The following is a 27889-nucleotide window of genomic DNA, read 5'->3' on the forward strand; positions in this document are numbered from 1 at the left end:
ACTAATGATTTTTAAAAACGATAATTCCATATGCCTCCAGCTTTCCATTTTCTGTCCTACCCTATCCCTCCTCATTTTTCATCATACTTTTCTTTCATTGGCCCCTTGGGTTTTGGGGGGATTTTTTTTAGTTGTTTGCATGCTTCTTTGCTTTTGTTTTCTTGTTTTTCCTGGTTATGATAGAGAACTAGTCCTATTCTCCCTGTAGGTATGTATATCAAGGAGTGACTTCTTAAGAAGACATACGATTTGCAGCATCTCTGGTACCCATCTCTGCATTTGTCATCTCTTGTTAACAGCTGGAACAAAGCCAATTACTATGTTTGGGTCTCTTTTTCCTTTTCTAAATTTCATGTAATGTTAATGTAACCATGTGAGAAATATTATTCTCAACCATTGCTAAGGAGAACATAGACAAGAAGAGAAAATGAGGAGGGATAAGACCATTGACATTTGAGTTACATTAAATTTAAATATAACTTTGTTTTTCAGTACTACAGAGAAACCCATATTTGGTGATGAGTAGGTTTAATGAACAAACTTAGCATGGTACAATTTGCAATTAACTTTTTAAAGATTTTATTTATTTATTCATGAGAGACACACAAAGAAAGAGGCAGAGACATAGGTAGAGGGAGAAGCAGGCCCCACACAGGGAGTCTAATGTGGACTTAATTCCAGGACCCTGGGATCACACCCTGAGCTAAAGGCAGACTGCTCAACCACTGAGCCAACCAGCGGTCCACAAATAACTTTTAATCCATTAGATACATCAATATTTTTGTAGCTAGTAAATAAATTACTACCACTATTAATGTTTCACATGTTCTTGACTCATTCCAAAAAGCTGAGAAGGAGAATTCTCTATTTATGAATTATTCTATGTTTGTTTAGGATTATTATTTGAATTTCGGTTCTAAGCTTCTGTGTCTTTTAACAGTCTTATGAAGTGGGTTTCAAGTAACATCAGGTAATCACCAGAATGGGAGTGAACGACTTGTGGCAAATTTTGGAGCCTGTTAAGCAGCACATCCACTTGCATCATCTTTGTGGGAAAACCATTGCAGTTGATCTGAGTCTCTGGGTATGTGAAGCACAGACAGTCAAAAAAATGATTGGAACAGTCATGAAGCCCCACCTCAGGTATATAATAAAAGTTCTTAGTATATAAATGTAGGATTGCATAAGCAGCTGATGTCTTGGTTTTGTTTCCACTTTGTTTTTTTTGTTCTTTATGTTTTGAGATTTTAAAATACACTAACACGTTTCTATCTCTAAATCAATGACACAAATCTGTACTTCCTATCCTTTGAGTTCCAGATTCACAGACCTAGCTGCCTACTTAATGTATCCACTAGGAAACTGTAGTGACTAGAAGCCAGAAGTTTGCGAGCCATTCTCTGTTTGACCCCTCCTTACATCCAATCTATCAGGAAGTCTTGCCAGCTCTACTTGCAAAATACACCTTGTGTTCATAAATTCTGTTGATGTTCAGAGATATCACCTCATTATATGCCACCATCCTCTTTATCTATACTGAAATAACATATTCAGGAGTTTTCCTTCCTGAGCTCCAGACCTCCTCTGTCTCTAAACCATTTTCCATGTGCACTTAGAACAATCAAAAATTGCTCTTGCTTAAAAACATTCAATGATTTCTCAGTGATTGCATATAACTTTTTTGATACTAGTCTGATGTTCTTGCCATTATGTCATACTGCTGTGTTGACTTTGCTATCTGTATATGATGATTAATGTATTACTAATTTTTATATTTCAGGAATTTATTTTTTCGTATCTCATATTTAACACTAATGGACGTAAAACTGGTATTCGTTATGGAAGGGGAACCCCCGAAGCTGAAAGCTGATGTCATAAGCAGGAGGAATCAGATTCGGTATGGGCCTTCTGGAAAAACATGGTCTCAAAAAGCAGGGAGATCACATTTTAAATCAGTCTTAAAAGAGGTAAGTGTTTAGATATCATTCAATAATTCTGATTTGAGTTAAGAGATTACATTTTACTCTGATAAATGTTGTTATATATAATCATCTTTAATACTAACCTTACTATAAATAGGATAGAGAAGAGAGTTTATTTTTTTATTTTTATTTATTTATTTTTTTTTAAGAAGAGAGTTTATATTCTAACCTAAGTTTAAGCCCAGCTCTGGCGCATAAAAATTCTGAGATGTTGAGCAAGATTTTTAAAATTATATCTGCCTCACTTTCTACCCTGTGTAATGCGAATAGACTTTGCAGGGATGTGGTGAAAATATCCAATATCTAAAGCAACTACTACATAGTAGGGAGTTGATACATGTTACCTATTATGACATCTTTGGTACTTAAAAGAATTTCCCAGACTAGAGGTCTAATTAATTCACTAAACTTCACTCGTTCTGGATTAATAATAGTTTATATATAGAAAATATATTTGGCTAGTCTTAGGACTTTGTAATTTTTAAAAGAACTTATTGTTATATTTTTTTTTTAAGAGAGAGAGAGAGCAAATGGGGGACGGGAAGGTGCAGGAGAGAAAAAGGGAGAGAAAGAATCCACATGTTGTGCAGACGCCGACACAGGGCTCCATCTCAACGACCCTAAGATCATGACATGAGCTGAAATTGAGTCGCACATTTAACCCACTGAGCCACTCAGGTGGCCCGTAAAATGTACATTTTTTTTTTTTAATTTTTATTTATTTATGATAGTCACAGAGAGAGAGAGAGAGGCAGAGACACAGGCAGAGGGAGAAGCAGGCTCCATGCACCGGGAGCCTGACGTGGGATTCGATCCCGGGTCTCCAGGATCGCGCCCTGGGCCAAAGGCAGGCGCCAAACCGCTGCGCCACCGAGGGATCCCCTAAAATGTACATTTTTATAAAAGTTAAGGAGAAATCATCTATACTAAAATAAAATATATAATTAAAACAATAGGGGATCCCTGGGTGGCTCAGCGGTTTGGCGCCAGCCTTTGGCCCAGGGCACGATCCTGGAGTCCCGGGATCGAGTCCCACATCAGGCTTCCGGCATGGAGCCTGCTTCTCCCTCCTCCTGTGTCTCTGCCTCTCTCTCTGTGTCTCTATCTTTATCATAAATAAATAAATAAATAAATAAATAAATAAATAAATAAATCTTTAAAAAAATAAAAAAATAAAAAATAAAACAATAGAAAGCAACTATTATTTTTGCCTCTTTTTAACTGTATATATATTTTCTAAACTTGCCATAATAGTGCACAAATGGTTTTTTTATTATTATTTTGAGAGAGAGAGAGTGTGTGCCGGTGCCTGTGCACATGTGCATGGTTGGGGCAGGGGGATGGGTGGCACCAGAGGGAGAAGGGAAGAGAGAATCTTAAGCAAGCTCCCTGTCCAGCGTGTAGCCCATGTGGGGCTCGATCTCACAACCCCGAGATCATGACCTGAGCTGAAATCAAGAGTTTGACACTTAACTGACTTAGCCACCCAGGTGCCCCCATAAATAACTTGTATCTTGATTTTGTAACTTAGCTTATAGTACCCACATTTCCTTTTGCTACATTCTATCCAAATCCATAATTTGTAATGGTTGTGCAATGTGCATGAAATACTATAAAGAGCTATGAAATCATCCCCCATGATTATATATAATGTTTACTTTTCATTCTTCTCTATTATTTGTGAAATTATAATTTCACTTGGGATTTTAAGATAAATTACCCAAAGTGGGATGGATAGACCAAAGTTTAGAAATGATTTTGTAGTTCTCACCAATCACTTTCCACCAGCACAGATATGAGATAATGCAATTTCAGTACACCTGAGGAACATTGGTGGTAAGAGATTTATCTTTGTATTCTTTAGTAAACAAAGATACTTCTTTCTTTATGTAATACATATAAATACACATAGTACATATTTAATATGTATTGGTCTTTTAATGGTGAGGTTAAACATTTTAGTTTTTAGCATCTCAGTTGATAAATGGCCATTGTGTCTTTGCCTGAAGAATCTTTGGAGGTTTTAATTATTTTTTTTTTGTTCAAGTTCTTTGTGTTAGAGATATAAACTTTTCTATCATATTTGCTTTTAATTCATATCTCCATTTTTCTTTTGCATCATGGTTAAAATTTTCATTCTTTTTAAAAGATATTACATGAAATAACGATCATTTTCTCTTAAAATTTTATTTTCTATTCCTATGTGATCTTTAAAAATGGTTTTTAATTAGTGATTTTTCTACCTTAATGACTATCAGTAGTTGAAGAAAATATCTGTACTGGATTCTAGTTATTTCTTACATAGTCTGTTCCTGGAAATATCCATGTCCCACATACATTCAGGGCATTAAATACCCAGTCTAAAGCAAAAAGAAGCCCATCTCTTCTTGAGAAAACTGCTGCATTTCTATTTCGTTCTTGCAGTGATTGTGATGTTCTTAAGCATTTTGTGTCAACGGTCACTGTTCCCTAAATGAATAAAAAACTCATTTTCGTATCTCTGTACCCTCAGTTACCAGACCCTACTTCCTTATAACCCACTGCCATCTTTTAGGTATAAGCATGAAACACAAAATAGTCTTCCTCCAACACCACTCCACATGATAGAGACTTACAGTAGGGAAATTTACAAATTCTGTCCTGGTTTTTGAAGAGTTGGAATGGCAAATAATGCAGGAATTTGAAATAACTTCCAGACTCTCTTCTTTATTATGAAAGGATCTCTTTCTTTCTTTCTTTCTTTCTCTCTTTCTCTCTTTCCTTCTTTCTCTTTTAAAGATTTATTTATTTGAGAGAAAAAGAAAGGGAGCACAAATGGGGGGGGGGCAGAGGGAGAGGGAGAAGCAGACTCCCCACTGAGCAGAGAGCTGGACACAGGGCTCCATCCCAAGACCCTGAAATCGTGATCTGAGCTGAAGGCAGAAGCTTAACAGACTGAGCCACCAAGGTGCCCCTGAAAGGATATTTCTTATTTAGAGGAAGGCAGAGGTAACATCTGTAACAATACTGTCTCCCTAAAGGCACCCAGCCAGAGTCTTGGAAAATTGCGTTTTTTCCAACATAGTACTTTGTCTTTTTGAACCGCATCCACCTTGGGCAACATCTGGCAAAGGTTTTTATTATGTAATATAGCATGCAAGCAATCAGTTAAAGCGAAAGATATTTATAATATCAGTTTCTAGAAACTACAGGTAAAAAGCCTCTTTTCCTCACCATACCCAGTATTTCTCATTGTAAAGTGCAAGAGCATCAAGAAAGAATGCTCTAGGCTCTAAGGCTAGACTATAAGTTGTTCATCTGGATTCAACTCATAACACAAAGGAAGCTCTTAGAGAAATATTTATAAATCAGCAAATTGATAAGAACAATCTGCATAGATATTAGATTTCTGGGAGCAAATCAACAACTGGTCCCTGAGTGGTTTCCCACAACATGAGAGTTTCATTGTACAGGCATGATAGAGGAAAAGAAGAGACTTGTAACATCTCAAGTAAAATTTGATAGTAGCATCTTCTTTGGAAGAGCTCATATTACCTTGGCCATCATGTGAGAAGAATTTTTATAGTTTTGTAGATGTAAATCTTAAGGTGATTAATTATTAATCATTTAAAAAGATATTTCTTTTAAATCTTGAGATAACATTGAACAAAACTGAAAGTTGAATATTTAGTATTTTTTCTAAAATGTAATTTTTTGTAAAGATTATATTTGTTTATTAGAGAGAGAGAACAAGCAGGGGAGAGGGACAGAGGGAGACAGACAGTGAAGCAGACTCTCCACTGAGCAGGGAGCCCGATGTGGGGCTCAACCCTAGGACCCAGGATCATGACCAGAACCAAAGGCAGACACTTAACCAACTGAGCCACCCAGGCACCCCTAAAATGTAATTTTAAAATTACTTTTTAATTGAATGTGGATTGCTTTTTAATTGACAATTTTGTTAAGTTTTCATTATAGAAAATTTTAAGTCGATATAAAAGTAACCCATCATCAATCTGAAACAATTACCAACTCTTGGCCAATCTTGCATTATCAGTGTCCCCACTCATTGCCTACTCCCATGTCTTTCTGAAGCAAATCCCAGACATAATATTGCCTTAGTCTCAATATTTCAGAATCTTTGTTAAAAGATGAAGACTCTTAAAAAATAGATGAAAACATAACCACAATACATTTCTTATCATCACATCTAAAGTTTAGCATATATTCTTTAATGCCATAAAGTATTCACTATTCAAATTTCCAGTTGTGTCTTAAATATCATAATTTGTAAAACACCTAAGTAGTTACCATTAATATTTGGAATACTGAAGTCAGTTAAATGCTGAAAAAAAAAAAAAAGTAAAAATGTTCTTAGTTTTCTTGCACCTATGTTTTCTTTTCAGTGTCTCGATATGCTGGAATGCTTAGGAATTCCCTGGGTCCAAGCTGCTGGGGAAGCTGAAGCCATGTGTGCTTATCTTAATGCCAGTGGTCATGTAGATGGGTGTCTCACCAATGATGGAGATGCTTTCCTCTATGGTGCCCAGACTGTTTATAGGAATTTCACTATGAATACCAAGGTACTTTTCTTTCTCTTTTTCAGCATTTGTTTCACAAGGTACCTTTTTTAAAGGAATTATTAAATGATTAAATGAAATAATATGTGTAAAATACCATAATGCCTGGCACATAGCGGTTGCTAAATGAAATGCAGTATTGTTACAAATTTGATAAATAGTTCATTTTCTCTGAAATGTGGATTTCTCTCCAAAAGGCTTGATTTGTTTCACATGGTTTAATTCTAAATCAGTTTCAATAATATATTATAAAAATACATATGAAATGTCTTGCTTTGACCTATAACTTCCATTTTTAGTAATTTATCCTCAGATACCTCTAAATATGCAAGAGGAGATGTACAAGGATGTTAATTGCAGCATTGTTAGTAATTACAATGCCCATTTCTATTTTTTTAAGATTTTATTTATTTATTAGAGAGAGAGATCATGCATATGAACAGGGGTGGGGGCAGAGGGAGAAGCAGATTCCCCACTGAGCATGGAGCCTGACCCTGGGCTTGATCCCAGGACTCTGAGATCGTCCTGAGCTGAAGTCAGCTGCTTAACCAACTGCGCCAACCAGGTACCCCTCATATGCCTATTTCTAGGGAATGGTTAAACATAGCCATGGTTCTTAGTTAGAGAGATATTGCCAGGGGAAATATTGGTTGTAACAATTCAAGATTGGTAAGAGAGATCATAGACATTTGGTAGATTGGAGCCAGGAAAGCCAAACCTCTTGCCAGACAATTCTGTTATCTCTCTGAAAATGCTAATAGTGTCCCTACTGAGAAACATTGCCTTAGGGTCCATTATAATGTAATTGAAAGCAGTCATTAAAAAGATAGTATTGGGGCACCTGGATGGCTCAGTTAAGCAGCTGACTTGATCTCAGCTCAGGTCTTGATCTTTAAAAACATTTTAAAAAGTCAAAAAATAAAAAGATATGTATTATTGATACTAAAGTATATTAGTGGGCAAAAATGTTACAAAATAGTACTTTCATATAATTCTAAACATAGCTAATAGTAAATACTTGTATATGTGAGTCAAGGGTTTTTTGCAAGAACATGCATAAGAGGGAGACAAACTATAAGAGACACTAAACTCTAGGAAACAAACTACTGGAGCAGAGGTGAAGGGAGGGATAATTGGGTGATGGGCATTAATTTTTTCTTTTAAAGATCTATTTATGGGCAGCCCAGGTGGCTCAGCGGTTTAGTGCCACCTTCAGCCCAGGGCGTGATCCTAGAGACCAGGATCTAGTCCCATGTCAGGCTCCCTGCATGGAGCCTGCTTCTCCCTCTGCCTGTGTCTCTGCCTCTCTCTCTCTCTCTCTCTCTGTGTGTGTGTGTGTGTCTCTCATGAGTACATAAAAAAATCTTAAAAAAAAATCTATTTATTCATGAGAGACAGAGAGACAGAGACAGAGACAGAGACATAGGCAGAGAAGCAGCCTGATGTGGGACTCGATCCTGGGATTCCAGGATCACGCCCTGAGCTAAAAGGCTCAACCACTGGGCCACCCAGGCATCCTGGTGATGGGTCTTAATAAGGAGGGCACTTGATGTAATGAGTACTGGGTTTATATGCAACTGATATATCACTAAATTCTACCTCTGAACTAATTTAAAAAAAAGAACATGCACTGTACTACTAATGATAGTATAATAGTTAACTTTAGGTACTGCAATTACAAGGAATGTTTACTTTTTATAAAATTCACTTTACAGTGTCTAATTTTGTAAGATGAAAATCTTTTGTAGACGTCAAAAAATAATAAAGAGAAAAATGTTGCCCATTATACATTATTTTTTAAGCGAGTTTTTGAAATTATGACTTTATTTCCAGATATTGAAGCATTAGATTCTGTGAAGATCCTGGTGATCAGGATAATTTTTCCTATTTTACCTTTTAGGAATAATTAAGCATTTAGAGACAACTCTGACAAATTCTTTTTTGTAATGTTTAATGTATAAGTGTTTACTTTTTGAAGATTAAATTGTACTTTCTTCTAGGATCCACATGTTGATTGTTATACAGCGTCATCTATCAAGAGTAAATTAGGTTTGGATAGAGATGCTCTGGTTGGACTAGCAATACTACTTGGCTGTGATTATCTTCCGAAGGTATGCTTAGACTGTTATAATTACTTACTAGTCATAGTGTGTCTTTTTTAATACCTTATGTGCTGCATAAATATAAACATAATATGGCTATCTGATTAAGAACTTAATTTAGGGGATCTATGGGTGGCTCAGCGGTTTGGCGCCTGCCTTTGGCCCAGGGTGCGATCCTGGAGTCCCGGGATCGAGTCCTGCATCGGGCTCCCTGCATGGAGCCTGCTTCTCCCTCTGCCTGTGTCTCTGCCTCTCTCTCTCTCTATGTCTATCATAAATGAATAAATAAATCTTAAAAAAAAAGAATTTAATTTAGAGTATAATTTTTGGCATAATAAACAATTTGGTAATTAATCAGCATTTCAAGTGATGTTAAAAAACTGGCTCAAAAAAAAAACTGGCTTATTGTGACACTGAATGTTATAAATGAGAATGGAGTAATAACTAGTCCCACTACTTGAATAGCAGTAAGCCACTACTCTAGACTAAGAGATTCACATTCAAGTTTTACTACCATTTTAAAAAATATATAAGAATTACTCTTTTCTTGTGTCATGCCAATATTAATTTCTATCACTGTTTTGTCTATTTTTTCATTTTCAATCTTCTTGCAGCTTTCCAACTGTGCACATGCTCAGTGTTATTACTGTTGCTAGGCAACATGATTATTGGGGTAAGCCATTCATTCTTCCTTGCCTCCTGGCATTGCATTGAGTTTTGTTCATGAAAACATTTTATTTAAGATGCACAGTACAAACAGGTATACTAATAGGTGAGTGATAAATTAAGAATTACAAGGATAACCCCATTTTTAAATATATTTAAAAATATGAAATGCCTTGTATTGTAGTTCTTACTATGTAGTCCCATCATTATGTCCCTATTGATCATCTCTGTGTTTTTACTAAATCCCTCATTATACTATGTATGCTATCCCCAAGAGAATCTAACGAAGGATGACATCTATATTCTTTTTGCCAGAGCTTGGGGAAAGGAAAAAATAACAGGATAGTAAAATTATTAACCATCATTTCTAACATGTCATCAGTGACCAAAGAGAGAAACACTTCTTTTAACTAGTAGGAAAAGGAAGCAGGAGGAGGGAAACTTTTAAGTAACATAAAAGTAATTATTTTATTATAATTCTCATTCTGAAATAGAAGATTCTTATTTCCCATATGTAATTATATCATAATTTTAAAGTCTAGAAACAGTCAAATGTTGAATGTAAGAAAAACTTTACAAAATTAAGCGCACAGAAACCAATTTTAGCTACAGTGGTGTTACATTATGTATTAACCTTAGCTATTTTGACATTTTCTATCCTTTGTAATGAAACTGGTATCTGTTTATTTTGCTCTACTTAAAGATTTTTACCACCTATGGACTAACGTGATTTACCTTCAAAAAACTTAACATGTGGCTAAATGCTAATAAAAGGAGAGTTGATATGCAAAATATCTAGCAACGGGTATGTGAAAACATAGGCTGAGCCATGAAACAGACTTCTGGTGACCACTAGTATGCCAGGTGCTACGCTTTTAGTAGCTGATCCTAAGTGTAAGGGGGTTGGGAAGAGGATTCAGGCTGAAAAGTGCCTTTGGCCAGCAGGCACGTAGGATGCTTGTTCAGTAATGATTTACTAACCAATTTGGAAATATTTTAACACTGGTATGTCTATCGCAGTGTGTATTAGCTGAATAGCAACCCTGCTTATAAGGATAAACTCATAAACTTTTATAGGAACTGGAAGACTCAAACCAGAAATTGTTGTGCAAATATACATTTATTGACATTTTTTGTGTTGGCAACTTAACAGTTATTTTAATTTTTCTTAAGCTATTAATTTCAAGAGTTAACTTGGAACTCTCCTTTGTGCTTTTTGGATGTTGAGGTCTTTAGATATTAGATGAACATGCTTTTTCTGATTACAAATATAACCTGAAGTTAGATCAAATTAAAAGGTTATCAAAAAAAAAAGGTTATCAAAATAATTAACTTGAAAAGTAAAAGTCCTCTAAAATTCTGTTCCTCATTCCCATAAAATAAACACTGTCAGTGGTGTATTATATAATCCTGTGACTTTTTGGTTTGCATAGATTAACAATGTGGTAGTTATTTTACTTATGAATCTAGATCACAGGGTGGGCTATTTTGCAATTTTTGTTTTATACGTGGCAAATTATCTTGCACATCTTTTCCTGTCATTACATTGTTACCTTATTCTGTCAACTGCACAATCTCTAATTGAATGAACATGTCATACTTCATTTCTTTATTCCCCAATGATTAACATTTGAATTTCTTTTCCACTTTGTAAAAGGGAGTCCCTGGAGTTGGCAAAGAGCAAGCATTGAAACTTATACAGATTTTGAAGGGGCAAAGTTTACTTCAAAGGTAACTAAAAATTACTCTTTCCTTTTCTTGTGACATTAGACATTTTTATTCTTGTTGAACTGAATAGTGACTATTACAGAAAGTATTCAGTTATGCTTTCCAAAAAAAGGGTTTTGTATTTGTATTTTTATTTTTTGAGGGGCAGGGAATGGCAGAGGGAAATGGAGAAAGAATCCTAAGCAGGCTCCATGTCCAGCACAGAGCCCCATATAGAGCTTGATCTTACAACCCCAAGATTATGACCTGAACCCAAATCAAGAGTCAGATGCTTAACCAGTTGAGCCACTCAGGTGCCCTGGGTTTCATATTTTTAAACTGATCTATATTTTCATTTAGAATCATGTTGTTGGTTTTTTTTAGGTTTTATTTATTTACTTATTTATTTGAAAGAGAACACGTGTGCATGCGTGAGTGGGGGGAGGCACAGAGGGTGAGAGAGAGAGAGAGAGAATATCAAGCAGACTCCACTCTGACATGGGGCTCCATCTCACCATCCTGAGATCATGACCCAAGCCAAAACCAAGAGCCGTCACTCAACAACTGAGCCACCCAAGCACACCTAAAATCTCTGAGTTTTGGATGGCTGACTGGCTGCCAGTGGAGCATGCCTTGATCTTGGAGTTGCAGGCTTGAGCCCCATATTTAAATTACTTAAAGTCTTTTTTTTTTTTAAATTTTTTGAAGATTTTTAATTTATCACTTTTTAGAGAAAGAGAATGTGGGGGTGGGAGGGAGGGAGAGGGGAAGAGGGAGAGAATCTCAAGCAGATTCCCCACTGAGTGTGGAGCTGGACCTGGGGCTCAGTCTCAGGACCCTAAGATCATGACCTGAGCTAAAACCAAGAGTTAGAGGTTTAACTGGCTGAGCCACCCAGGTGCCCCCCCCAAAAAAATTAAATCTTTAAAAAAATAATAATAATAATAAAATAAAATCACTGATTTATATTCATTCTGGAATTTTCCAAAGAAAAAAATGAGACTACATGTCCTAAGCCATACTGCATTGTTTTAATACAAATACAAGTAGTAATATGCCAAATGTGTTTATTTATAACCATGGGCTTTTACCACAGGCTATTTTAGACTATTTAAAGATAAACATAACCATAAAATAATTTTACATTTAAAATTATTTTTGAGGGGATCCATGGGTGGCTCAGCGGTTTGGTGCCTGCCTTTGGCCCAGGGCGCGATCCTGGAGTCCCGGGATCAAGTCCCATGTCGGGCTCCCAGCATGGGGCCTGCTTCTCCCTCCTCCTGTGTCTCTGCCTCTCTCTCTCTCTCTCTCTCTCTCTCTCTGTCTATCATAAATAAATAAATAAATCTTTTTTAAAAATAAAAATAAAAAAACAAAAAAAATAAAATTATTTTTGATATAAAATATTTTGATATATTTCTTCTCTATAAGTGAAATGTCTAATATATTGCAAATACTTAATAAGTAACACTTGATCACAGTTTTTACTTGGGTGCCCTTTGTTCTATAGCCACCTATTTAGTAATATATTAATTCTAATTAGTATAGACTGCGCAGCTAAGGTACAGAATATATGGAAGTTTACCAACTGTGCTGTTTAGTTTCGAAAGCATGTGAATTATATTTACTTAATGAAAGCAGTGGTTTATGTTAACATTAATTACTAATTAATGTTAATGATGATAAAGTGTGGAATGAATAAAAGGGATTTGGGGCACTGGGACACTTCAGCCGTCTTGGCCACCAGTAGGTTTGAGATGGTGAGTGCACAAAAGGGAATATTAAATTGTAGAAATCAAGAAGGAATGACCATGAAAAAATTAGAAATCGCAGTGCTTCTTCAGCTATAAAGCTATTGATAGATCTCAGACTTGACCGAATCCCTTAGTGGTATCAATGAGTACTGTGCTAAAGCAGGAAAGAAAGGTATACTTTGGCATGGAATCATTTGGGAATTGTGAAGAATAATTTAAAGGATGATATAAAGAATAAAAAGAAGGTATGGCATTTGGCTAACTACAAATCATCCTTATTGACGTAATTTCAGCAAATATGTGCTTTTGGCAACATTTTATGAAATCTTTGAACACTTGAAAAGAATAAAATTACCTTTCTTATTATCATTAATATATCATTCTAACATTAATTAATTTAGACTGACTTTCCCCCCTTGTTTTTTTCCACATTTGAAGTTCTGTTCATTTACTACAAAGACCAGGTGTAAGTTTGCTAAAAATTAGCATTAATAGATTTATCCAGCATCTATGTTAATTTTTAGCAAGCTTATACCTGGTCTTTGTAGTGAATGAGTCAGAAATTCCAAAAGCCAAATAATGACTCTTAGTACCAGCTACTGCACAATGAATTGAATAGATAATTTAGCTTTTTATTAGACCTTTAACTTCTGTAAGTAGAGGAACATAATTCAGAGCACTTGTGTTTTATGAGGAATACTTAACTATCCCCTTGGTGGCTTTATATTGCCTAGAACTTTAGCCAAAAATAAAATTAACTTTTATTTAGTAGAAATCTTAGCAAAATACACATTTTCCTTAAAATCACCCATTGAGCAGATAATGTTTTGTTGTTTTCATAAGAGATTATGAAATTGATAATTTCACATAGTCTAGATTTTTTAAACAGTGTTTACCCAGAAACTTAATGTTCTATTTAGTTTTATACTTTACCCTTCACCCCTCTTTCTGATACAGAAAAATGTTCACAATTCTATTTGTTTTATACGTACACACAGAAAAGAGATCAAATAGACATATACAAATCATTCTCCCTACGTATTGCTGCCTAACTTAAGATTCTCTAAAAAAAACTCCAAAAACTGAATGAATATATGAATATACACAATGAATACATGAATATACGAATACATACTCCTTCTCTCTCCTTCTCCTGCTCCCTCCTTCTGCTCCACCCCCCATCCTACTTCTTTTTTTTCTGTAACTGTCTTACTCTCTCTTCCCCCTGTTGTAATTCAGTTGTCTTTGGGGCCACATTTTTTAATTGAAAAATATAGATTGAGGGTGTTCCAGGCTGGGCCAGCGACTTTATCTGCCACCAAAGGGAACACAAGTAGGCAGGTAAGGAAGGGAACTTTTAGAATAGCCTGAGATTTGAGAGCATGACATTTTAGTGACGTTGTTTTTGTTTTGTGTTGTTTTCCTTTTAACATTTCTTTTTTACAGATTTACACAGTGGAGTGAAGAATCTTGCTCTGATCCACAACCACTAGCTATTAAAAAACTGGCCCATTGTTCTGTGTGTTCCCATCCAGGTGAGCAGATATGGGGAATGATATCTCCAGAACATTAGTGTCTGATACCCACATCGTCATCCTATTCTTATACTTGTTACATACCTATCTTCCTCAGTAGATTGAAAATCCTCGTGTCAGGGGTTGTGTTACATATGCATAGTTGGCATTCAGTAATTGTTAATTGAATGAAATAATGTGATATACATGATAAATATAGGATAAGTGCAGTTTCAAACTATAATACCAAATTACATAGATTTTAAAATTATGGTTTCAATATAGAAATCCATTTAAACAAAAAAAAATATCATACTGCTAAACCTTAGGGAAAAATTGAACTGAAACCATTTGTTTTTATTGCATAAGGATAGTGACTTAAAACTAATTTCTAATGTGTTCATTATTACTGAAAATAACTTGGCTTCTCTTCATTAGCCTTGGTAAAAGAAAAATGTCATTAATAAATATACTGGATCAGAAACACCATTCACTCCCAGGAGAGAGTAGGAGATCTTATTCGTTCATCTTTTAGAAGAAGTTCTTGAGGCTCCTGAGTGGCTTAGTTATTTAAGCATCTGCCTTTAGCTCAGGTCACAATCCTGGGTCCTGGGTTTGAGTCTGGCACCCTGCTCAGCGAGGAGTCTGCCTCTCCTTCTCCCTCTACCCTCCCTCTCCAGGTCATGTTCTCTCTCTCTCTCTCCCAAAGAAATAAATACGTAAACTCTTTAATAATAATAAAAGTAGGGATGCCTGGGTGGTTCAGCAGTTAAGCATCTGCGTTCTGCTCAGGGCGTGATCAAGACCCAGGATCCAGTCCCACTTCGGGCTCCCTGCATGGATCCTGCCTCTCCCTCTGCCTGTGTCTCTGCCTCTGTGTGTGTGTGTGTGTGTGTGTGTCTCATGAATAAATAAAATCTTTTAAAAATAAATAAATACAAGTAAAAAAAGAAAAGAAATTATTTGTCTTTGTGTTCGTAAACATTATTAAATTATAGATGAAATCATGGACAAAATAAATGTTTTTATAAGATGCTTTATAAAATTCAGTTCTGTCATTTTTTTTACTTTATAAATGACAGTTTTAGTTCCTATCAATTATGTGTGCGCTTCTGTGTTCTAAAAACAATGTTAAAAGTGGTTGTGCTTTCCTTCAAAAGGGAACTAGGGCCCCACACCTGTGCCATAGTCATAATTTGTTCATGTTCCAAGCACAGTTTAAAAATAGCTGTGCAGGTAACTGAGGGCTAGACACTAGCAGAGGTAATTAACTGTTATATTCTTTTAATATTTTCATTCAGGAAACCATTTCATGAATTATTCTGTTAGGTAAATAATCTTTTTTTTAATGCTAGTAATTATATCCTACTTTTCTTGTGTATAGCTACCAAATCACAAAGTTTTCTATAGTTGGTTATAAATGATAATTTCTAGTTACAAATGAACAGTGTCAGATGGAAGAATAATCTATAGAAACAACAACAAAAAGCAGTGTCATATAAGAGGAGCTTATAGGTAGCTTAGGATCTACATTGTCTTAAGAATTATTATAGTGTGCATCACTTTATTCAATCTAAATGTAATGGAACCTTTCTATATGCTAAGGACTCTGCAAGGCAGTATTCATTGTTAAAAATTTGGATAAGGATAAAAAAGCAAAACATATATATAGAAGGTAAGTTTAAAAGCAGTGAAAATCCTACTTTGTGTTTGCATAAAGGTTCACCTAAGGATCATGTACGTAATGGATGCAAACTATGTCAAACTAATCGATACTGTGAACCACATGATTACGAATACTGTTGTCCTTGTGACTGGCACCGTACCGAGCATGAGAGACAATTGATTGCAGTAGAGAATAGCATTAAGAAGTAAGTTCTTTTTTTTAACTCCTTTTTTTCCTGTCGTGATATATATATATATATACACCTCTACTTGAATTATTTCTACATAACCTTCCCCCATGTCTAGATTAGTAACATTTCACAAAATCCTTTTTTTGATTTGGTACAAATTTTAGGCTATGTCAGAAGATAGTGATGTAATAGTTATTCAAAGAGAAGCTTGAACAGTGAGAAGAGTCCGCGCTTCTATCAAGGTAGGAAGACGGGGAAAAAGAAATAAAGGAACAAAAGGCCTCCGAGGGGGAGGGGCCCCGCGAGGAGCCGGGCTGAGGCCGGGGCGAGTGTCCCCAGGACAGGAGAGCCCCGTCCCGGAGTAGCAAGAGCTGCACCAACCTTCCCGGGCGGGCGGAAAGGGGCTCGCAGGGAGTTGGAGCAGGACCCAGGAGAGCAGGGATGCCCTCGGGCTCCCGGGGACACTAACAGACACCTGCGAGCGCAGGGGAGTGCTCCGAGCTCCCTAACGGCTGCAGCGCGCACGGCGGGGCCGGAGCAGCTGGAGGGGCTCGGCGGCGGCTCCGCGGAGGGGGCTGCGGGGCGGGAGCGCGAATCTACCAGCGCAGGCCCCGGAGCACAGGGCGCCGGGACACAGCCCAGGATCCGGCCTCCCCCGGGACAGGCAGAGGCCGGGAGGGCCCAGGACAGCGAGGACGCTCCTGCCCGGAGCTGAGCAGATCAGCGGCCCCGCCCCGGAGCCTCCAGGCCCTGCAGACAGAGAACCGAGAGCCCCGAGCCCCGAAGTTCCTGCAGAGGCTGACTCCAGGCTTCCAGAGCTGCCATAGCAACTGCTGCTGTTCCTCCTGGGGCCCCACGGGGTAAACAACCCCCACTGAGCCCGGCAGCAGGCAGGGGCAGGGCAGCTCCCCCAAGTGCTAACACCTGAGAATCAGCACAGCAGGCCCCTCCCCCAGAAGACCAGCTGGACGGACCAGTGATACTCCCCCGTGTTCCAATACAACTTGTTTTTGGCCACTCTGCACTGAGCAAAATGACTAGAAGGAAAACCTCACCTCAAAAGAAAGAATCAGAAACAGCCCTCGCTCCCACAGAGTTACAAAATCTGGATTACACTTCAATGTCAGAAAGCCAATTCAGAAGCACTATTCTACAGCTACTGGTGGCTCTAGAAAAAAGCATTAAGGCCTCACGAGACTTCATGACTGCAGAATTTAGATCCAATCAGGCAGAAATTAAAAATCAATTGAATGAGATGCAATCCAAACTAGAAGTCCTAACGACGAGGGTTAACGAGGTGGAAGAACGAGTGAGTGACATAGAAGACAAGTTAATGGCAAAGAGGGAAACTGAGGAAAAAAGAGACAATCAATTAAGGGACCATGAAGACAGATTAAGGCAAATAAATGACAGTCTGAGGAAGAAAAACCTACGTTTAATTGGGGTTCCCGAGGGCGCCGAAAGGGACAGAGGGCCAGAATATGTATTTGAAGAAATCCTAGCTGAAAACTTTCCCAATCTGGGAAGGGAAACAGGCATTCAGATCCAGGAAATAGAGAGATCCCCCCCTAAAATCAATAAAAACCGTTCAACACCTCGACATCTAATAGTGAAGCTTGCAAATTCCAAAGATAAAGAGAAGATCCTTAAAGCAACAAGAGACAAGAAGTCCCTGACTTTCATGGGGAGGAATATTAGGGTAACAGCAGACCTCTCCACAGAGACCTGGCAGGCCAGAAAGGGCTGGCAGGATATATTCAGGGTCCTAAATGAGAAGAACATGCAACCAAGAATACTTTATCCAGCAAGGCTCTCATTCAAAATGGAAGGAGAGATAAAGAGCTTCCAAGACAGGCAGGAACTGAAAGAATATGTGACCTCCAAACCAGCTCTGCAAGAAATTTTAAGGGGGACTCTTAAAACTCCCCTTTAAGAAGAAGTTCAAGTAACTCTGAACGTGAATGGGCTTAATGACCCCATCAAAAGGCGCAGAGTTTCAGACTGGATAAAAAAACAGGACACATCTATTTGCTGTCTACAAGAGACTCATTTTAGACAGAAGGACACCTACAACCTGAAAATAAAAGGTTGGAGAACCATTTACCATTCAAATGGTTCTCAAAATATACCCTAAAAACTACAGAACACTTCTGAAAGAAATTGAGGAAGACACAAAGAGATGGAAAAATATTCCATGCTCATGGATTGGCAGAATTAATATTGTGAAAATGTCAATGTTACCCAGGGCAATTTACACGTATAATGCAATCCCTATCAAAATACCATGGACTTTCTTCAGAGACTTAGAACAAATTATTTTAAGATTTGTGTGGAATCAGAAAAGACCCCAAACAGCCAGGGGAATTTTAAAAAAAGAAAACCATATCTGGGGGCATCACAATGCCAGATTTCAGGTTGTACTACAAAGCTGTGTTCATCAAGACAGTGTGGTACTGGCACAAAAACAGACATATAGATCAATGGAACAGAACAGAGAACCCAGAAGTGGACCCTGAACTTTATGCTCAACTAATATACGATAAAGGAGGAAAGACGATCCACTGGAAGAAAGACAGTCTCTTCAATAAATGGTGCTGGGAAAATTGGACATCCACATGCAGAAGAATGAAACTGGACCACTCTCTTGCACCATACACAAAGATAAACTCAAAATAGATGAAAGATCTAAATGTGAGACAAGATTCCATCAAAATCCCAGAGAAGAACTCAGGCAACACCCTTTTTGAACTTGGCCATAGTAACCGGAGAAGGACAAACAGTGTATGTTCTCATTCATTTGGGAATATGAATAATAGCGAAAGGGAATATAAGGGAAGGGAGAAGAAATGTGTGAGAAATATCAGAAAGGGAGACAGAACATAAAGACTTCTAACTCTGGGAAATGAACTAGGGGTGGTGGAGGGGGAGGAGGAAGGGGGGTGGGGGTGAATGGGTGACGGGCACTGAGGGGTACACTTGACGGGATGAGCACTGGGTGTTATTCTGTATGTTGGTAAATTGAACAACAATAAAAATTAATTTATAAAAAAAAAAAAAACAAAGAGAAGCTTGATGACTGGGATATTATCCAAGGACATGTCTAGATTAGTAACATTTCACAAAATCCTTTTTTTGATTTGGTACAAATTTTAGGCTGTGTCAGGCTATGAATAGTTATTCAAAGAGAAGCTTGATGACTGGGATATTATCCAAGGACATTTTTCATTAAATGAGCAGAGATTGGATGAAATGAACTTAGAGTCTGTCGAAAAATTGCCTGATTGTATTAACAACATGTATGTAATTTATTTTCAGAAAAGCATGCAGTTGCGAGGGATTCCCATTCTATGAGGTAATAACTAACATTCAAATGAGCGTTTTATTTCAGAAGTTCTTTTAAAAAGTTTGAAATCTGAATTCCTATTTTATTTTCTCTTGCTAGGTTACTCAAGAATTCCTTTTGAACAAGGATAAATTGGTGAAGGTAATCAGGTACCAAAGACCTGATTTATTATTGTTTCAGGTACTGGAAAATAAAAACTTTCTTTATGCTATGTAGTTGGAAAATAAGAAGGGATAATCACTTTGGTCTTAGAGGAGATTTGAAAGAGGTTTGACTGCACATGTAGTTCTCAGCATTTATTTCTAATCTTCATTCCTTTGCCACTAGAAACCTTTGCAGACCACAAGGCAAACCATAATTTTGCTATAAGGTAATACAGTTTGCAAAGGTAATGGGATTTTTTTTTTTTTTTTTTTTAGTAAACGAGGTTATATTAGTTTCAGGTGTTCAACATAGTGATTTGACAAGTTTATACATTATGCCATGTTCTCCAAAGGGCATTGGGATTTTTAATCAGTGACCTAATTTTAAATCTGGACAGTCTGTCACTTACTATGTGACCTTGTATATGTATTATCCTCAAAAGAGAAATAATATCACTTTTTTTCATGAAGTCATTATGAAGATTAAATGAGATATTTAACCTAAATATATAAATTAGGGGTTATAATAACCCCTTGTATAGTGGCTAGGGAAACAGAGAGGTTCAATAAACTATAAGTATTTGTTGCTTATCCCTACCAACAACAGTAATCCTAATGGCAACAAACATTGACTGAACATTAAAATTTAATATCATAAATAACATATTACATGTAACCTCACTTAATCTTTATAATCTCTGAGTTGGGTTATATTTTATGATGGAAATCCTGAGGCTAAAAGAGATTAAGTAATTTGTTCAACATCTCAGAAATATGATACTGGGGTTCAAACTGACAACCCTCACACTTAATTCTCATGCAATTTTGCCTCCTTAGGAGGCTCATTGTTCTTTCTGGGAATATTGGGAATATTCTCATTGATACTATTTTAACTAATGTTAATTCTGTAAGAAAAAAATTGTATCACCTAACAGGGCTGTTTGTCTGCAAGAGATAACAAAATCTTGTTTTATTTGTTTTATATTTACAGAGATTTACTCTTGAAAAAATGGAATGGCCAGATCACTATGCATGTGAGAAATTGTTAGTACTTTTGACCCACTATGACATGATAGAAAGAAAGCTCGGTAGAAGGAATTCAAATCAACTACAGCCAATTCGGTAATATAAAGAGTTGTATGAAGAGGTGTTTCCACTTGAGTATCTTATGATCTAAAATAATCTTAGTAGTAGGATATATAGCTCTTTGTTACATAAAAATGGAGTAAAGGTCTAGTAGGAAATATTAAAAGTTTATTCAGGATTTACAATTAAGATAACATAGTTCATGCCTTCACACACTTTTTGCTTCAAACAAGTAGTAATAACAGAAGATTATTAAAAGAAATAAATATAAAATGATAGAGCCAAGCTTAACCATTGAACTATTTCAATGAACCAGAAAGGAAACAAAAATGAAAAGTGAATAGAGGGATAGAAACTGAGAATTGGTAAAACTCAGCAAATGGTATATGAATATTCATTGTGCTATTTTTGCAACTTTTCTAAAGTTTTAAAAATTTCCAACTAAAAGTTTGGTGGGGGGAAGTATCGAAGAAAAATGATAAACTACAAAAGAATGACAATCTGATAGCATACATCTTTCATGACAACAATAGAAGCCAGAAATTGATAGAATAACACTTCAAAGCTTGAGTAAAAATAATTAGTAAAGCCTTATTCACTGGTTGGTGAATAAATCACAGATCCCCACTAAAAGTACTACTAAAAGATGTACCTTAGCAATAAGAAACATGAACCCAGAGAGATGATGTGGATAACAAAAAAGTGTCAATCAATATAGAGAAATCAATAAAATGTATTTAGCTATTTTAATAAACTAACTGGAAAAAATATGTATATAAATAACTGTATAATGCTTGATGATTTATATACAATGATGATAATGAACTAAAACTTCCAAAGCATAAATATAAAACAATTACAGGTAACCACTAAAACACCAGAAATACAATCTATCTTTGAAACCAGTACATAAAATAGGAAAGTAAACCTGTCAACCCAAAAAAAAATCACAGGAAGGAGGAAGAGGGAAGTAGCAAAGAAAAATTTGGGTAACAGAAGACATAAAATAAGGTGTATGAATGAATCCAGCAAAATCAGTAATCACAATAAATATAAGTGGCTTAAACTCCTCTATTAAAAGGCAATATATTGGATGAATAAACAAAATTCAGCAATTGTCTGCTATTTATAGGGCATGTACAGAATAAAACTACACAAAATTTGAAAATAAAGAGATTTAAAAGATTACATCATGTAAATATTTACCAGAGTGATGTTGCAAAGTTAACAGAAGCGAAATAGACTTTAAAAGAAAAATCATTATTATGGAAAAGAAGAACACTGAATAATAATGAAATCTACTGATAGGATATAATAATCATCAACTCTGTACCCCTAACAATGAAATTATCTTTTGAATAAACTAGTCAAAGGAATAATTATGCCATAATTCTTTGCGGTATTTTTTTTTAATTGTATTTATTTTTTTGAGCTAGCACAAGCAAGGTAGAGGGGCAGAGGAAGAGAGAGAAGCAGGGGCAGGAAACCTAAGAGAGGGCTCCATCCCAGGACCCTGATATCATGACCTGAGCTGAAGGCAGACACTTAACCAACTGAGCCATCCAGGTGCCTTCTTTACAGTATTTTTAGAATATTATAAAAATAGAACAAAATCAATGGAAATTGAATTATTGAGTAATTGAATTATTGAAAAATTGAATGATTCATTCTTCAAATTGAAAATTTCAAAATAACTTCTGCACTTGGATCTCATTAGAAGAATTTGTGTTTCAGAATTGTTAAATCTCGGATCAGAAATGGAATTCATTGCTTTGAAATAGAATGGGAGAAGCCTGGTATGTATTCACTTTAAACAAAATTTGTAACATTTAACCATATATGTTTAGATATCATATACATATGTAAAATATACATACATATATATATGTATACACACAGAAACACATATATAAATATGTATATAAATGAAAAAGAGACATAGCACATGCACTGAGGATTGATTTCATAGTTTTCCTGTACTACTTAAGTTAAGTTTTAACTAACAGTATTAAATTTAGTTACTTTAAGTAATTTTATCTTAATATCTTAAGTTTACGTTTCTATTATAATTAATGTTTTAGAATATAGTATGGAAGTAGTTTTAATCAATATTTCTGAAAAAAATGCCACTGCAAACAGTCTAGTCATTGGATTTCATTGTGTGGTTGTATCTAAAAAATCAAGGTTGCTGCATGGCACCTGAGGTACTCTTCCTTTCCTTTCTTTGTTTAGTTTTCATGAGCATTTATAGTTGTCAAATTACTCTTATTTTGCTATAGACAAAAATGTAGTGAATTCTGAATTAGTTCTCAGTCTGAAGGCAAGGAAACCACAGATCATTTAAAAAGGAAAGTAATCCCAAATTTATTTCTATTTTACTTTGAAATTAGATTGTGTGATTATATGTGAATGAGTAAGGCAGTTAATTTGTCAATGAACGTTTAAGTTGTAGGTAATTTTGAAGAATGAAATTACAAAGAATTTGATAAGCCATTCTAAGCAATACTAGGGAAATGGAAAGCTGAAGAATTTTGAGGACTATTTAGGAACAGTTCCACCAACCGTAGTATATTTTAAGAGAAGAAAATCCTATTAACCCAGTTTAGCAGTACCCTCTGTCCAGAACTAAGCATTGTCCTTTGTGGGTGCTGTTTCTTAAGGGAGAAAATGTACCCCTAACCAGTTTAACTAAGAAACAATGTAAGTTCACCTGTTTCCATAGCTCGTACTTTAAATTCATCAACTAATATTTTCAGTATAGTGTGGCTTCTCATGCAATTTTTTCCTCCTGTATAAACAAAAGGATCTAGTCTATTTATATCATATTGTAAATTTACTTGCAAGCATTCTCCTTTTCATTTAGTAGCTGCTGTGAGCCCAGTGAGCCTGGCTGTATCTTTCTTCAATTCTGTTCTTTTCAGGAGCCACAACTAAAGAAAGTTAATGTTGGAGTTTTAAAAAACTGTCTATTCCTATTCATTATCTGGAATTTTAACACTTACTCTACTAAATTAAAAGGAACTAATCTTATCTAAGCAAAGTTTTCCATCCTGTAGACCTTTAGAGCAAGAGAATTTAAAGTTCTCATTTTGAAAGGAATCTTTTTCCAGGTCTTGCAAGGCAGAAGAAAATCATCTCTGCACTAGTATCAACAGATGATTAAAACAGATATTTCATTTTTAAATTTTTAATCTTTTAGAACATTATGCTATAGAAGATCAACATGGAGAATTGGTTCTACAAACAATAGAAGAAAAATCATTGTTTGAAGCGGCTTATCCTGAGATTGTTGCTGTTTATCAAAAACAAAACTTAGAACTGAAAGGGAAGAAACAAAAATGTAAGTATTGCATTTCATAGCTATTGATGCCACACACAAATGTTATAGAAGAGTTACCTATTCTTCTGTAGATAGATTTGAATCTATCTTGTCTAAATTTTGCTGGAAGTTCTATAAAATCAAGAGTTAGAATTTTACTCTTAATTCTTTGTCTTGATACACTTCTTTTAAAGCCATAGGTAAACCATTCTGCTCTTGTCTGCTAACTTAAGTGTTAATAGTAATTGTACTATTACTTGTTGAGCAACTAGTATGTATAACAGCTTTTGGATTATAAACAGGTTTTCCTTATTTTCTAGAACTTGATGAGGAAAACAAATTTAATTATAACATTGTCTCCAAAAGAAAATATTTTATAATATTAACAATTATGTTGCTGTGATTATTTATAACACAGTTATAAATAGTTTCCAGGAATGCACTGAGACAAAAAAGACAAAAATAAAAATTGCTCATATAGAAGATTTCTGATCTAAACTCGCTATTTGTTTACTCAAGGAAAATAAAATAGATTTTAATAGTATTGTATTTATTTTTATTTTTAGGCATGAAAATTAAGTCTAAAGAAAACAGACAGCCAGAATCAGATAATATGATGAGTTTCCAGTCACAGATGAATTTAAACCCCACATGTGAAGTCTTTTCTAAGCAGAATTCCAAGTTAAGTTTGGAAATTACCCCTGATGGTGCATTACCCCAAAAATCTATTTCTGCCCCATTGAATAACTTGATGTTACCTGAAGATACTCCCTGTTTGAATACACAAGAGCACTTAATGTCTTCTCCAAGACCTTTGGCTATGCAGCAAGTTCTAGCTGTCAGTAAGTCTCTAATTCCAGAATCTAGTCAACCTGGTACCTCATCCCATAACATGTCAGCAATTGCTGATCTACACTTAAGCACCATTGACTGGGAAGGTACTTCTTTTAGTAATTCTCCAGCTATTCCAAGTAACACTTCTCTCAGTTTAAAGTCAGATCTTGAAATAGCCATCCCTGAAAATTTTAAAAATATCCCAGCACAATTAACATGTGAATCAGAATGGTACACCACAAACATTAATAAAGTGTTGGGTCAGGATCTTCAGAAGACTACTGCTGAAGAGCATCTACTTTCTGGCATTACTTATTTACATCTTCAGGATTTGCCTCTAAAGGAACGAATACGTATAAAATCATCATATCTGCAGGATAATGCACAACCAAATGTTGACCTGAAAACTTCGTCCCTACTTACCATAAATGAATCTTGTATTGCTAAGAGTGATTCTGATTGTCCATCACATCTTTCAAAGAATCTTCTAGGAATTCATTTCCAAAATGAATCTAGAAAATCTAAAGTTCTAAAAGGAGACCAGCTATTTCAAGAAAACTATAAAATGAATACTTCTGTATCTTCTACTGCCAGTAACCCAATAGTAAAGACCTCCGGTGTTAGAGTTGGACCACCAAATACTGCTTTATATCATAGTAAAAAAGTTGATTTGCAAACCACTCAGAAAAGTGTAATGAAGAGCGTTTGCCTTGACAGACATTCTTCTGATGAAGAAAGTGTCCCAGTGTTTGAGAAAGCTAAAAACACAACTCAGAAAATGAAACATAGTTCTCAGAAGCATAACTCAGCCCAATTGAAGAAAGATGATACCAACAAGTTGAATAACCCTAAAATATATATTAAAGAAACTGAACAGTGCATCCAGGCTTATAAAGCAGCTGGAAATGAAGAATGCTGTTTCCCAGATGCAGCTAAAGGTTCTCTGAGTTCTCTACAGTGTCATAAGGATAAAGGTGACTCTGCTGCTTCTGTGGATAGTCCTCTTCCTTTATATCAACGATTAAAACTAAGGTTCCAAAACTCTTGAAGTGAAATTAAAAATATTGTAATATAACTTACTATTTTCGTGCCATCAGCACTAGCAGAAGCAGAGGCAAAGTCTCTACATTTGGCATAAAGATGGAATGTGGTTCTGTATATCATGAGACACTTTTTCCATTTTAATTAAAATTGAAATAAAAAATGTTGCCTAAAACTTTGGTTTTAAAAGATGATCCTTGTAGTAAAAACTGAAGATAATGTATACTTTTAGAACATACTTTTGTCATTTTTATATCTTTATTGATTTTTCCTTAAAGTTTTAAGATGTTATCACGGTCCTAGAGTAAATGCTTCATTCATTTGCTTTTATTCATTTTTTCCACAAACCTCTAAAGTTTTCATTTATATTTCAGCCTGTTCTGATGAAGATAACTCTTTGTAATTGCCTATACTCTCTCAATGTCTTCTAATGTGCCTTTCCTCAGAGTTTTATTTTCTCTCAATATGAAGATACAGTTAGTGTGTTCTTCCATTGTTGGTAACCTTATTCTCTTTGTGAGGGGCAAAAAATGGAAAAGGAGGAAGATGCCCAATATAATTAGTGAAAATGATGGTTGTAATGGCTGAAAAAACTGAGGAAAGTTAACTTCTTACCTAACCCCAGGAGTTCACAGTTATGCCAAATGGAAAAATCTGCAAATAGAATGTATAATGAGAAAAGACTTAGAAATTTGCTCAGGATCACACAACTGATTAATAATGGTGTGGGTACCAGATTTCTCACCTCCTAATCTATTGGCTTTTATATATATACATATATATATATATGTATATATATATATATATATATATATATATCACTTTTTTCCTTTTTTTAAAAGTGATTTTGTACAATATTCACTTCAGTAACTCTAAATATTAAATTGTGCATTAATTAATTTAACAAATCAGGAAGTCTAGAGGTAACCGAATTGGAAAGTATAAAGTAAAACCATTGCTATTTGCAGATGACAAGGTCTTTATATACAAAATTCTAACAAGCTCACTGAAAACAACAAGAACTAACAAATGAGTTCAGCAAGGTTGCAGGATACAAGATCAATATACAAACATCAATTATATTTCTATACATCAGTCGTGAATAATATTAAATGAAATTAAGAAAATTCTGTTCAGGGACACCTGGGTGGCTCAGCGGTTGAGCGTCTGCCTTCGGCTCAGGGCGTGATCCTGGAGTTACAGGATTGAGTCCTACATCGGGCTCCCTGCGAGGAAACTGCTTCTCCCTCTGCCTATGTCTCTGCCTGCTCTCTGTCTCTCATGAATAAATAAAATCTTTAAAAAAAAATTCTGTTCCCAGTAGCATCAAAAAGGATAAAATACTTTGGAATGAATTTAACAAAAGAAATGCAGAATATACACTCTGAAAACTACGAAATATTGTTGAAAGAAAGAAAACCTAGATTAAAGGGAACATAGTTCCCAGAAGCATAACTCAGCCCAGATTAAAGGGAAAGACATCCCATGTTCATGCATCAGACAACTTGATATTAAGATATTTTCCAAACTAGTTTATAGAATAAAGGCCATCTCTACTAATTTCTCTACTAATTTCAGCAGATTTCTTTGCACAAATAGGCTGATTCTAAAAATCCATGTGGGCACAGACAAAAAAATCTTAAAAGAAATGGGAAGACTTGACTCTCCTGATTCTGATTTCAAAACTTACCTCAAGGTTTCAGTGATAAGTGTGTTGTAGTGACATCAAGGTAGATAGATATACAGATCACTGAAATAGAATTGAGGATCCAGATACATGCCCTAACGTTTATGTTCAATTGATTTTCAACCAGAGTACCAACACAACTCAATGGGGAAACAGTATTCATTCAGAAAATTCTACTGGCACTACTCGATATCCATATGCAAAAGGATGGATTTTAAGCACTGAGTCCTACTATATGCAAAGTTAACTCAAAATGGATCAGACCTGGTTACAAACTATACAACTCCTAGAAGAAA

At 35.6% G+C, this 27889-nt stretch overlaps 1 protein-coding gene across 3 annotated transcripts in view; it reads left to right on the forward strand.

Annotated features, from left to right (window-relative positions):
- GEN1 (GEN1 Holliday junction 5' flap endonuclease) overlaps positions 1 to 26092 on the forward strand; it is a 33162-nt gene extending 7070 nt beyond the window's left edge. For 2 of the 3 annotated variants that reach the window (XM_055326935.1, XM_055326933.1), the window contains 13 exons: positions 941 to 1143; positions 1781 to 1967; positions 6368 to 6544; positions 8542 to 8652; positions 10967 to 11040; positions 14217 to 14305; positions 16005 to 16155; positions 19456 to 19492; positions 19583 to 19663; positions 20618 to 20748; positions 22447 to 22508; positions 23912 to 24052; positions 24598 to 26092. In XM_055326935.1, the coding sequence (XP_055182910.1) occupies positions 983 to 1143; positions 1781 to 1967; positions 6368 to 6544; positions 8542 to 8652; positions 10967 to 11040; positions 14217 to 14305; positions 16005 to 16155; positions 19456 to 19492; positions 19583 to 19663; positions 20618 to 20748; positions 22447 to 22508; positions 23912 to 24052; positions 24598 to 25913 (2718 nt within the window). In that variant the 5' untranslated portion in view covers positions 941 to 982 and the 3' untranslated portion in view covers positions 25914 to 26092. The remainder of the gene's footprint in view (positions 1 to 940; positions 1144 to 1780; positions 1968 to 6367; positions 6545 to 8541; positions 8653 to 10966; positions 11041 to 14216; positions 14306 to 16004; positions 16156 to 19455; positions 19493 to 19582; positions 19664 to 20617; positions 20749 to 22446; positions 22509 to 23911; positions 24053 to 24597) is intronic. The other variant, XM_055326936.1, reaches the window with a different exon arrangement.
- The last annotated feature ends 1797 nt before the right edge of the window (positions 26093 to 27889 follow it).

Source organism: Nyctereutes procyonoides, unplaced genomic scaffold (assembly GCF_905146905.1).
Source record: "Nyctereutes procyonoides isolate TBG_1078 unplaced genomic scaffold, NYPRO_anot_genome, whole genome shotgun sequence".
NCBI lineage: Eukaryota > Metazoa > Chordata > Mammalia > Carnivora > Canidae > Nyctereutes > Nyctereutes procyonoides.